At 41.1% G+C, this 12,165-nt stretch overlaps 1 protein-coding gene across 1 annotated transcript; it reads left to right on the top strand.

Annotated features, from left to right (window-relative positions):
* The first annotated feature begins 2,123 nt into the window (after nt 1–2,123).
* prlra (prolactin receptor a) lies at nt 2,124–12,041 on the top strand. Its single transcript, XM_047044881.1, has 9 exons — nt 2,124–2,307; nt 6,324–6,423; nt 6,722–6,854; nt 7,392–7,561; nt 8,360–8,526; nt 9,094–9,235; nt 9,475–9,571; nt 9,677–9,746; nt 10,345–12,041. Exons 2-9 carry the CDS (start codon nt 6,357–6,359, stop codon nt 11,371–11,373), a joined length of 1,875 nt encoding a protein of 624 aa, XP_046900837.1. The 5' UTR covers nt 2,124–2,307; nt 6,324–6,356; the 3' UTR covers nt 11,374–12,041.
* Nucleotides 12,042–12,165: the final 124 nt, after the last annotated feature.

The following is a 12,165-nucleotide window of genomic DNA, read 5'->3' as shown; positions in this document are numbered from 1 at the left end:
GATAAATTATCTCTATGGCTCTGAGTACTGTTAACTATGATCAAATACATTTCCCAGATGTTACTTATTTTTTTAATTTCAGACTCAGGGTCCAGTTAAGATACAAGACAATACATAAAATGAAAAATAAGAAAATGATAAACTATTCAGATCAGTGTGTTACAAGATGCCATGGAACCAATGTCTACACTGCTTGGATTGGTAGCATATAGTTCTGATCCTTATATTCAACATCAAAATTGTTTTTAATTTTCAGCCTTGTTGAACCACCAAATTAACTTATACATAACATTTCTTAAAACAGCACAAAAAGTATTAACTCCTGCAGCCACAAACATTTCACTTGCACCATACCATCTGGGTTTCTTTAATAACATTCTCATTGCACTTTGACCAAAAATGTGCAGTGCAGAGTGGTATGCTTGTCATGACATCTTCACACTATCTGTACATGCCCTAAACTTCCGTAAAAGTATGTTAGCCTGTACATACATGCAGCGTTGCCATCAATGTCCTCATCATCTGTCATCTGCTTGGTAATAAATGAAAAAGTTAAGATATTTGACCTTCACACAAACATTAAGAGAATTTTCATACCATTTAATAACAGGAAAGTTTAGACATGTATCCTCATTAGTTCTGCAAACCATAACAACACTCTTACCATCATCATGGAATAGATACAAGAACAGATGCAGAATCTTGACAGATATATATGAGTTTTGTCCCCTACATGTCTCATGGCATTTATTGAGATTGAATGTCTCTAGACTCTCTCTGGAACTGCCCTGTCTTAGCTTTTTGAAATTGCTTGTGATTCCATTCAAATCTTTAGTGTGTTGTTACAATAACTTTTCTCAAATGATCCAAGGAGACTAATTGTCTGCTCTGCTTTCATGTCAGTGAGGAAGGATATAGGCAGATGGCACACCGGACATTGTATCAGGATGATCCATTACGTGGAGGGTACATGGTTGATACAGTAGCACTCTCACTAACTGTCTGTGTTGCCATGAAGCCTTTTACTTGATGATCAAAGGGCTCAGGACATTTTATGTTTCCTGTGCAAAATACTTTAAGAACCTTGGAAACACAAACACCCTATTTGAAAATGAGAGCACATTTTACGTCTTGAGAAAGATACATATAAAAACTGAAATCTACAGTGATCTCTAGAAATGATTAGTTCATGGCTTTCAAGTATTAACAGTAATAGCATTGTATTATAGCAGAATAGAGTGGTAATATAATTAACTTGGTGTTATGGATTCACATTGCTGTTGCTGGGTTGAGAGAGTGATTATGAGTGAGTACTAATAGATTTGGTAAAACCCTTTCCAGTTTTAGTCTATATTGACGCGGCAGCCCTGTTTGTGAAGAGTCACTCCGTCTCTCAGAGATTTGGCTATGTTTATGGCTCTATGAGAGGAACCAAAAAGAGAATGAAGCATCGGTAAACATCATGTTCAAAAACATGGAGCAGCTTTACAGCTGTGATCGTCATTCTGTGTTTTACAATGTTTGATTTGAGTCCTGTGACAGAGCACCTGAGTAACAAGCACAAAACATTGCAGTGCCCTGGAGGATTGTAATGTTTTGGAAGAGTAAATAATCATCTCAAGTTTTCCCTAAGTTTATTCATTTTCACTTCCAGTAAAAAAAAATAAAAAAATAAAAAATAGGGCTGACCAGTTGACTTTCTAAGAATTTGTGAATGTCTCTGGCATACCTGTTTCTTGGGTTGTGTATCGTTCACTCGTGAGAACTGTATCATATAGCAAAACAAATAGAAACCGTCTTCAAAAACAGATTGCTCTCTTTCCCTCTCTCTCTCTCTCTCTTTCCCTCTCTCTCTCTTTCCCTCTCTCTCTCTCTCTCTCTCTCTCGCTCTCTCTCTCTCTCTCTCTCTCTCTCTCTCTCTCTCTGTCACACACATACGTATGCATCATCATATATAGCCATATGGCTATTAAGATTTGTTTTCTTTTGTTTATAGAATTTGCATTTTATCTTTTGTAATTGTCAGTATTGCAACCACAGCACACATTTCCTGTCTTCTGCTGGGCGGAGTTTTTAAAGGAAGGTTCTGACAGTACTAACTAAACACGCCCTCGTCCTCAGGACCGGTTTAGCAGAAAGTCTCTGCACTCAGTCACTCATCAGTCATTCCTAAGATAGACATCTCTGCCGGTCCTTTCTTCGCTTTCAGCAAATGATCTTGTTATACTACAGATCACGGTGCAACATTTTTATATTCCTTTATACTTTGTGGTTTAAGGAATTAGCGTGACTTCGAATGCAATTGAGGTAGGTTACGTGCGTGCTGCTCATCACTCGACTGTATTTGTGTGTCCAGGTGTCTGAAGAGAATTTGTATTTTTTTCCGCTTGTTAGTTGTTGTTTTTGACTGTTTGTTGCAATGTTTTAGACTACGCTTTATATGTTGATTGGGACTTATTGTTACTTACTTAGGGCCTTTGTTGTTGTTTGTTAATCCACCACAAGCAAACAGCACGATACGTTTCCCACACAGGTGTCGACGTTACAGGTTCATTATGGATTATCATACCATTCATTTGCCGTAGACAAATCCCCTTTACTGGACAAATTACACTGGGTAGAAAAAAAATGGCTATTAGTCTAATGAGACGTATCCATTGATAAGACCTTGTATTTGGGTAATCACTTTCAGTGGTGTGGGGTGAGAAGGTGACACCTGTCAGTTATAGCACCTAACGGTCTAAAACTCTCACAGGATTACCATGTTAACTTGCACTGCTGTTCCAAAGTAAACAGGCCTACTGTTTTACAGCGCGAAATAAGTTGTTACAATTTTCCTTGAATCGTTGAGGAGCAACCACCTCTAAATCTGGTGGGGGTGTCTCTGTGATTAAGTGTTGTGGTAGGGTAGATATGTGGTGGGAAGTGTCTTTAGTGGCAAAATGTAGTATTTAGGCCTTTCCATTTATATCACAAGTACAGCCTTTAGACAGGGAGCACACAGGCTATTCAGATGTTTTGTCTACACAGCCTCAGATAAGAACAAAAAACCAGTGACCTACAGTTCAAGAAACATTGTTCTTGCATAAAAAATGATGTACTTACTCAAGATGTATATAGTGTGGGAATGTTTTCCTGGTCGCGATTTCTTTCTTTTTGAAACAGTTGTAGCACTGATTGTAAGAACAAAGTGCCACTGAAGACTCATAATGTACGTCTGCTAGAGAGCTTGACGTTACAATAAATGTAACAAATACACCCGACAGCACTGAACTACTGACTATTAGTTCATTTTGACATGGTCACAGGAGATTTAATCTACTCACTCAAGACAATATGTTTGACTTAATTTAGACACTCCTGGACTTAAGTAATTCTACAATGAAGTTAGGAAAGTTTGTGCAGTGGAAGGTGCTTCTTGGAATTGTTGTGGTTCTTGGAATTACGCCCATATGCATTCTCCACCTTTCTCACACAGCCCAAGGCATCATTCAACCGGTAAGTGTATAGTGAGCTCACAACACAATTATGCTCAAGAGTTAAGCATGATGGTCCAACCAGTTTGTGTTTTACTTGGAAGTAGGCTGATATGACATTATGCTTGAAAGGGGAGATAACTAATCATTGCTGTTTCTGTTTTCAAGGTTAGAAATACAAATACAGAGCAAGAATTTATTGAGTCCATTGCAACTTTTTTCACAGTAATTGTTAGATTGTTCAGCCATAAGTGCCTACTGAATCTAGGGCAAAGGGAAGTCACAGAATAGATGGAATTTTTTAACTGACTGGAAATGAAATGATGAATGTATACAGTGATTCAGTTCATTCTGACATGCATTTCTAAAGTTATAGTCTTCAGATTAGATGTTATCTAAAGTCTGCAGAACAGAGAACAAGCTCAGCTGTGTACAGTGTGGTTTGTATCTTAACCTTGGGAAAGAACAGCAGCCTGTTTACCTTCGTTCAGAGGTTGAACAATAATTATCAACTCACCTTTTCCCTATTAAGTAGGACGGAGCCTCATGTGTGTTCATGCGTGAGTCACTCCCCTTTTCCTTCACCATTCATCATACACACCTTATTTGTAGCGATTTTATAACGTGTTCCAATTAGCGGTTCAAAGTTACGTGGTTTTTGGTTGTTTTACAAATGGCAGACACCATATATTGCATCAACAAAGGCTCTGGGAGCTTATTAACAGTGGTGATGTTGCTACCAGAATCCACCTGAGCCACTTTTTTCCCGAGAGGGCCCTGATTATTCACCATGAGCGAGATGTGAACATAGCACAGGCAGTCCTGGAAAAGATTGTCTTACTTGGGTTCCTGTGTTCAATTTCAGGAGGTGTGAATGTTGAGTGTCAGATGGCACCTATGGGTGACAGACTGTGGTTTATATGGTTGTAAGAGGATAAATTATTGATTATTCCTCACAGCAGCCCCTGTGTTCGATTTCAGTAGGTGTAAGGGTGAAGTGTCAGTTCACTCCTGTAGTTGTCCTACGGCGACTCACATTATAGGCAGAAAATACATATTCACCACTATCTCCACTCTTAACTATCGTTTTTTTACTGTCCACTTTCCGTGTTGTGGTTTCTGCCATGATTTGTATAGCTGTGGGACGACTGAGTGACAGAGGAGGCAGACTAGCCTAGCTACTAGGCCTGGATCACTACAAGACCATATCAGTTCACATTGACTGCCTCCCCAGTGTAGTCCACACTTTCTCTGTTGAGCAGCTTACTGCCTCTGGGTTATATAAGAGGGCTAAATGCAGCCGAAGGCCAACCGTTGCCTCAGCTATAATGCCAATTATCAGATCATGGTGACGTTTTTTGAAATCAAGCCCCCATGGAGTAAAGTACATAATACCTGTATCAACACAGAATGAAAGCTATTGAAAAAGTAGGGGAGGCCCTACTAGTGCCTGAAGCCTATGGGCTAAATTATGTGGTTAACCATGGTAGAAGGGTCCAATGCTTATTGTCAACTATAGTCCACTGTGACTGTTTTCCCTTTCCTGTGGTCCAACCCTCAGTAATTTCTTTGATCTTTATCTGATTTCCTTGTGTACACAGCTAACTGCATTGTAGCTAATCACTCTATTAATGGACCAAGTTCTTACGGCAGAGGTAAGCTGTTCTATTGCTGGGCCAACAAGTTCATTAAGTCGACACAGTATCCTCAACTGGAATCAGTAACATCTAACCTTTAATTTAACCAGATTGCCCGGTCAGAATGAATTTCATAATGGAAAAGCTGAAAATGTTTCTGGGTTCTCTGTCATCTGGTCTGAAACAACTGTTACTGGATACTGACAGACTTTGAGGGGAGGGTTGAGGGGAATGATTTTGCAACCCTGACCTGGCCAGTCAGACATGCCTTACCCAATCACCCAGTTTTCCGAGCTAGCTGAGCCTTTGTACACTGGGATGAGTGAAAACTAGAGAATGTTTAGGCTCAGTTGCCACTGATACTCCCTGTTCATTTCCTTGTTGACTTCCACAGTCTATAAATCTCCCAGCCCTTCCCCATCAGAGTCAGAGGTTGTGGAGAGTAATAACCCTAACATCTGTAACATCTGTACAGGAAAAAAAGAAGACTGTCATCCATGTGAATAGGGGCGCTGGGCTTCGCTGCTGCTCTACCAGCATGAGCCCGCTGCAGCAGCACTATCCCTGTGTTTTGGCATTCGTTTCGGTGACATAAGCCCTTATGCAATCGGATATTCTTGTTTGAACCATCTGGCAGGAAAGCATTTTGTGTAAATCGAAAAGCATTATAGCACACACAGGTAAACAATGACGATGATTTTAGATCAGTTTTTAAGACTTTAAGGTCTTTTTCTATGCTGTAATTTTGTATTATTGAAGTACGTATGCGCTAAGACAAGGCTCATTGAGAGTAGCATAGAGAGCTTAATCACTTTTATACTTAAGTTGTTTGGTCTGGTAGATAAATTGGGTATTAGTTGGCAGGAAGCATGGAGATAGATGGATTGACTATTCTGGATTGGCCTGAAATTATGTTGGCAAACAATTTTTTACTTATCCTTTGTGACTATAGGTAGGTTAAGACCTTTGTCACTTCTCTGTGGTTGACCATGCATTAAGTAAGTCAAAACATTCTTTAATCTATAAATTGGAAGCACAGCACAGTCCATGAGTCCAGTCAAGTAACAAAGAGTAAAACCTAAACTTTACTTTTATTTTAGCAGCCCAATTTTCAGCGGACACAAGCCCGCATTGGACGTGATGGTGGTGTCTGATGATCTAAGGCACTGCATTGGTTAATGGTTCACTTGTGTTCTGTTTTTCTTTCCAGAAACGCACCTGACACCGGATCCTGTGTTGCTGCATGATGAGGAGGGACAATGGAGTCGTGGCGATTCTGTCACTTCTGGCATTATTCAAACAAGGAGCATGTAAGTCTCTGACCAAGCAGGTTCTGACAAGATTAGTTTGGGGTGGCCTAAATGTCATATAGTGTTGACTGCCTTGTAGATACACCCCTTACTAAATCTGTCAAAACATCAAATGGATGTCATTCCAGTGTAGTAGCATGGTGTTTATGGATCTCATCCTTTAACTCTGCTACTGTGATAATGGTTCTTGAGTGTGATCACACATCCAGTACCTACTGCACATCCTGACCAACACAGTCTGACCCTTCACGCTAACAGGCCACCGTAGATATTGAAAAAGGTATCTCTGTCCTATCAGGCCACACTTTACCAGGGAAGCCCAAGCTGACGAGCTGCAGGTCTCCGGATAAAGAAACCTTCACCTGTTGGTGGGAGCCAGGCTCAGACGGGGGACTGCCTACAAGCTATGCCCTCCTCTACAGCAGGGAAAAGTATGTCCTTCATTCTTTCATTTATTGATTTGTTTGTGTGTTTGATCATTTGCTCATTCCTTCTTTCTTTCTGTCAGTCATTATTATCACTGTCCATACACTTATTGTTTTCATATGAACAAATCATTGTGCAAATGTGCCACCACAAACATGCCAGACAATGACATATACAGATTAAAATATTATTTTGTGACCATTATTATTCATGCAGTGTTTTGGTAACACTTGGCTTTGAACCGAGTGAGCCCTTGCGGGACTGTGCACTTATGAAGATGCACGACACTGTTATAAAAATGATCACCCACATATGCACACACACTTGGGAATTGTGTGAATTGTTTATGTAGACACAGGTCATGACAACAGATCCCTGTTGTTTTGGAAATAGAAACACTAGCATAACACTGCAAATAGCAGGGTGTCTATGTCATTGATTTGAAAGACCAAGGGTTGTGGTATAACAAGGCACTTCACTGTACACAAGGTTAAAGGATCTCTAACATAAGAATTCGCTCATATGTGCACCCTCCCCCTTAGTTCTGACGCGGTGTATGAGTGTACAGACTACCAGACAGCTGGGAAGAACTCCTGCTTCTTCAACAAGAACGACACGTCCATTTGGGTTAACTACAACATCACTGTGGCGGCAACCAACGCGCTGGGTAGCAACTATTCTGACCCTGTTGATGTGGACGTGATTTACATTGGTGAGCACGTCTTCCATATTTTCGTACTTCACAATACATTATTTCACCAATGCAGGAGATATGTTCTGGTACTGGGTGACATTTGTAAGCCTAGTGTGGAACAAATCGATTATAAGGTCAGATTTGTGTTAATGGTGAAACATTCCACAGACTAAAGACCTTGGACTCATTTACCACCTGTCTGACTATCAGAGCAGCGTCAGCAGTTTCAAAACTCCTTCTGTATCATTCTGTCCTTCAAAACTTTGACATTAAAAGCAGGATAGGCAAGTTTTGCGAACTTAGCAATTTTAGCTTGAGTTTGAAAGGATTCAACCCAAAATATTCGTCCCCTCATTTCAAAGCCACTCCTCCATAACACATGAACGTCTGAACGCATGAACTGCCTGACTACTGCCGGGAGGCAGACAGACAAGTAGCCCGTCCAATCCTTGTATTTGGTCTGTGCGCCGTCAAATAATGAGTTGCTGGTCCGACCTTAATGATTGGTTGTGTTTATTACAGTTCTGTGACGCCCACAGATATCGGATTGATTTAATTTCACTGTCAAACCTTTAGATTTATTGGTTGCTATCAGGACGTAAAGTTTATTTCAGCAAATATGACAAAATTGCTTCTCAACTATACTGCCTATCCTTCCTTTAACATGCCCTCTCTTTTGTGAGTCCACTGACAGTTACTTTCTCACTTTAACTTTTTAACTCAACTTCACTGTCATAAACCTGTTTGGGAGGTGTAAAATATGTGTGAAAGTCCACGAGTGAAAGTTCATGACATGATCCTCATTTCTGTCTTCAGTCCAGCCACACACACCAGAGAATGTGACAGTGGTGGTGCTGGAGGACAAAGAGGTGCCCTTCCTCAGGGTGTCTTGGAACCCCCCCCACAAGGCCGACACCCGCTCAGGCTGGATCACCCTCATCTATGAGCTCAGAGTCAAACTGAAGGGCGATGAGGAGTGGGAGGTCCGTGGCTTAACAAATCTAGTTTTGCTGCCTATCGTTTAGTTGTTGTTCACTAGAATAATCTACTTTAAAGGACCACATACTACTCAACCTAACCTAAATACTACACTAGTTTGGAAGTTGTATGCGGTTATTATATTGAGGGGGGCTTGGTGGTTCCACATCCCCCATATGAGACATTTTCCCACCTGCCATCCACCTTGGGGACTGCTCAAGACCTCTGACACAATTCGAACAATGGTTTTATGCAATAGGTGCAGGATTAAGATGTGGTTACATCAACCCTGCCAAGGAAGTAAGAAGTGATTAGAAGGATATTCTTGATAGTTCATCACCTCAACAGTGGCTCAGAGGTGTAATGGTGCATTAGGTGACATGTGGCAACGTACGCATGTTAGTCTTTTTAAGTCATTTATTTGGGCTTAAATGCAGGCTTAGGTGCAGGTCACATTAAACAACACTTTTTGCCTGCTGCAACATTTGCCAAATGACCCATGTACCATTGTAAATGTGATTGTGTTTGGAATGCAATGTTAATGTTTGTGTTTGTGATTCTTATTCCTCTAGGAGCACTATGCAGGTCAGCAGAAGATTTTTAACATCTTCAGCCTGCGGTCAGGAGGAGTATATATGATCGAGGTGCGCTGTAAGCCAGACCATGGCTTCTGGAGTGAATGGAGCACTGCTACCTACGTCAGAATCCCAAACTGTAAGTCAATCAACACTTGCAGAATAATGATCACAGTATGTAGGGTGCATACAGACAAGCTACATATGTGAAATAATTAAAACTAATGCTACAAATGTTTGCCTTCCCACAATCAATTAAATTCAATAAAAAATTCCTTACAGTTATGAATATTATTTGACTGAGATTAACTATTTGAACCTGTGAGCACATATGGATTCTGTAAATAAACGCTTGTGCAATTGGCTTGTGTCGTTCAGATATCCCTCGGGAACATTCCATGTGGATCCTGACTGGCACGTTTTCAGCCTTCCTCTTCATCATCCTCACATGCATACTGAGTCTGAAGAGACCGAGGTAGGAAGGGGGATTGGATATTTGTTCTCCAAGATTAATAAATATACATTCTAACAAAACACCAAATTACTGTTTTCACTAAGACCACCTTTCACTTCTATTCAGTGTGAAGCATTTGTTTCTACCACCTGTCCCAGGACCAAAAATTAAAGGATTTGACAACCAGCTTCTGAAGGTAACAGGACGAGTCTTAAATCTAATATAAGTACTTGGTTGCATCAGAATTATAAACCATAAATATGGCTGCAAGCAGCAATGGCGGATTCCTCCTTCAAAATGGCAAAATGTTGTAAAATTGACATAATAGATAGTTACACTGGGATTACCCAGAAGACTTGAAACTGTAATTTCTGTCATCATTTAAAAAATTAATACCTCTGACCAGTGGGGAACCGTCAGGGCCCTCTAGGCCCTCAGAGAACACCTAATATATTCCAAAAATATATATTTTAAAAGTAATCTGTTATAATTGTATTTTATCAATCCATAATTGACAATGTTTCAGAAATAAACCCTTTAATCCTGCCTATTCAGTTTATGTTGTAATGTGAAGAGTTAAATGAAAAAATCCAGTTTTGTCACCCTAAGCTTCGCTGCTGCTTGGCCCCTAATAATAAAAAAACTAACAAAAACAATAGGTGCCTCAGTAGCTTCGCTGCTGCTTGGCCCCTAATAATACCAACAATTACAATAGGGATTGAATCCTAAATACAGTCGGTATATAGTATTTATTTTCCACCTGATCTTATTCACTCATCCTTTTTGCTTGGCAGAATGGGAAATCAGAGGAGGTGTTCAACGCTCTAGTCATTCAGGGCTTTCCCCCGACTTCTTCAGACTACGAGGACCTGCTAGTGGAGTACCTGGAGGTGTATGTCAGCGAGGAGCAGGAACTAATTATGCAGGAAGGGAAGGACCCCCAAGACAGCTTCCTCAAGTCCAAGATCTCCTCATCTGACAGTGACTCGGGGAGAGGCAGCTGCGACAGCCACACTCTACTGATGGAGAAGTGTGGTGAGGGCACGGCCAGGGAGGAAGAGAAGGACTCGGGCAGCAAAGAGGGGAAGAGCCAGACACAGCGCCAGCCAGTTTGGGAGAATCTGGAGGAAGTGGATAGCCAGGCTGTGGAGATCCATAGCCCAGACTCTTCTGATGAAAGAGTGAATACCTGGCCCTCTGTTTTCTCCCCCAACCTCCAATGCAGCCCGGGGCCCTCAGAACATGGCTTAACAGAGACCACCAGGCAGCTCTACCTCTCAGACAGCCTCTTCTCCTCCACCTCAGCCAATCCCCTGCATTCAGAGCTCGGAGGGATCCTTCTAGGCAAAAACCCTCCTCCATCCCTACCGCCCTGGCGCCTGGAGGCCCAAAGCGAGTTTAACATCTCCAGCATGGAGAGCAAGAGGCCTGCCGCGGGGCTGCAGCTGCCCCCCTCCAAGTCGCTGGAGTATGTGGAAGTCCAGAGGGTCAATCGGGAAAACATGCTGGTCCTGCAGCCCCTTTCCAGGCACAGCCAGGAGCCCTTGCAGGTTCAGTTTGCCACTGCAAGGGAAGACTACAGCAAGGTGAAGGGCGTTGTCAGTGACAGTGTACTGTTGCTCCAGAGGGAGATGGTGGATGATCAGTGTACGTGTGACGACCAGGAAAGGGAATGGCCAGAAGAGGGATGGCATGCTGATTCCACCCACCAGCCACAAGAGAAGATGGAAATTCACACAACTGTCACTCCAGCCCAGGAGTTGGGCATTTTCCTGGCCCCCAATGGTTATGTTGACACTGCTACTATGCTGCCCACCTTTTAACCAACTTATTCACTAATGGAAACAAGACCTAGATAGGAATGGCAAGGAAACCAAACAAAGACATTATTTTGTCAGCAAGGCAATTGTGTATTTGCTTTCTTTCAAGAGACTAGTGACACTGATTTAATTTAACATCATGCAACTTGTACATTATCTTAAATAAAAGTGTATGAGTTTGGAATCTTAGTGTATGTGTACAGGATTATGAGTTGTAATTGATATCTGATCATGACTGAGTGCTACCTTATTGCTTCCTTTGCTGTGCAACTTTGTTTCATGAACCCAGACAGGTTGTTTCCCTAACTAACCTGCAGTGTATGTATGTATATTTTCTCTGCATAGGCAATATACGGGTGTGTAAAGTATACAACCAAATGGGGACACCACTAATGAAATATATTTTATGTTGACTTTTCTATGTAGTAGATGTCTGTTTCATTTACATTATTGAGCTGCCGATTTCAGTTTCTATCAGATAAATCTATTTTGGGTGTTTTGTAAATAAGAGACAAAAATATTTTTTTTAAAAGAATACAGAAGGAAATGATTTAGAGAGTGGGATATTTTTCATACAGAGTGAGGATTTTATGGTTTATGTGCATACATATGTTATTCTATTGATTTGTCCCATGGATGACTGTTGTTTATTAAAGATGTTATCAAACAAAGCACTTCAATCTAGTTTATTGTTCAAGTACAAGTTCAAGTCTTTTATTGTCAGGTACACAGAACAACACAAGGTTAGACTGGGCACTTGTTTACCTTGTTTGCAGACCAGCAAGTTAAGTCCCC

The sequence above is a fragment of the Hypomesus transpacificus genome, chromosome 22 (assembly GCF_021917145.1).
Source record: "Hypomesus transpacificus isolate Combined female chromosome 22, fHypTra1, whole genome shotgun sequence".
In the NCBI taxonomy this organism is placed as follows: Eukaryota; Metazoa; Chordata; class Actinopteri; order Osmeriformes; family Osmeridae; genus Hypomesus; species Hypomesus transpacificus.
Note: the sequence above shows the minus strand (reverse complement) of the source record. Positions and strands in the feature narration are given on the sequence as shown.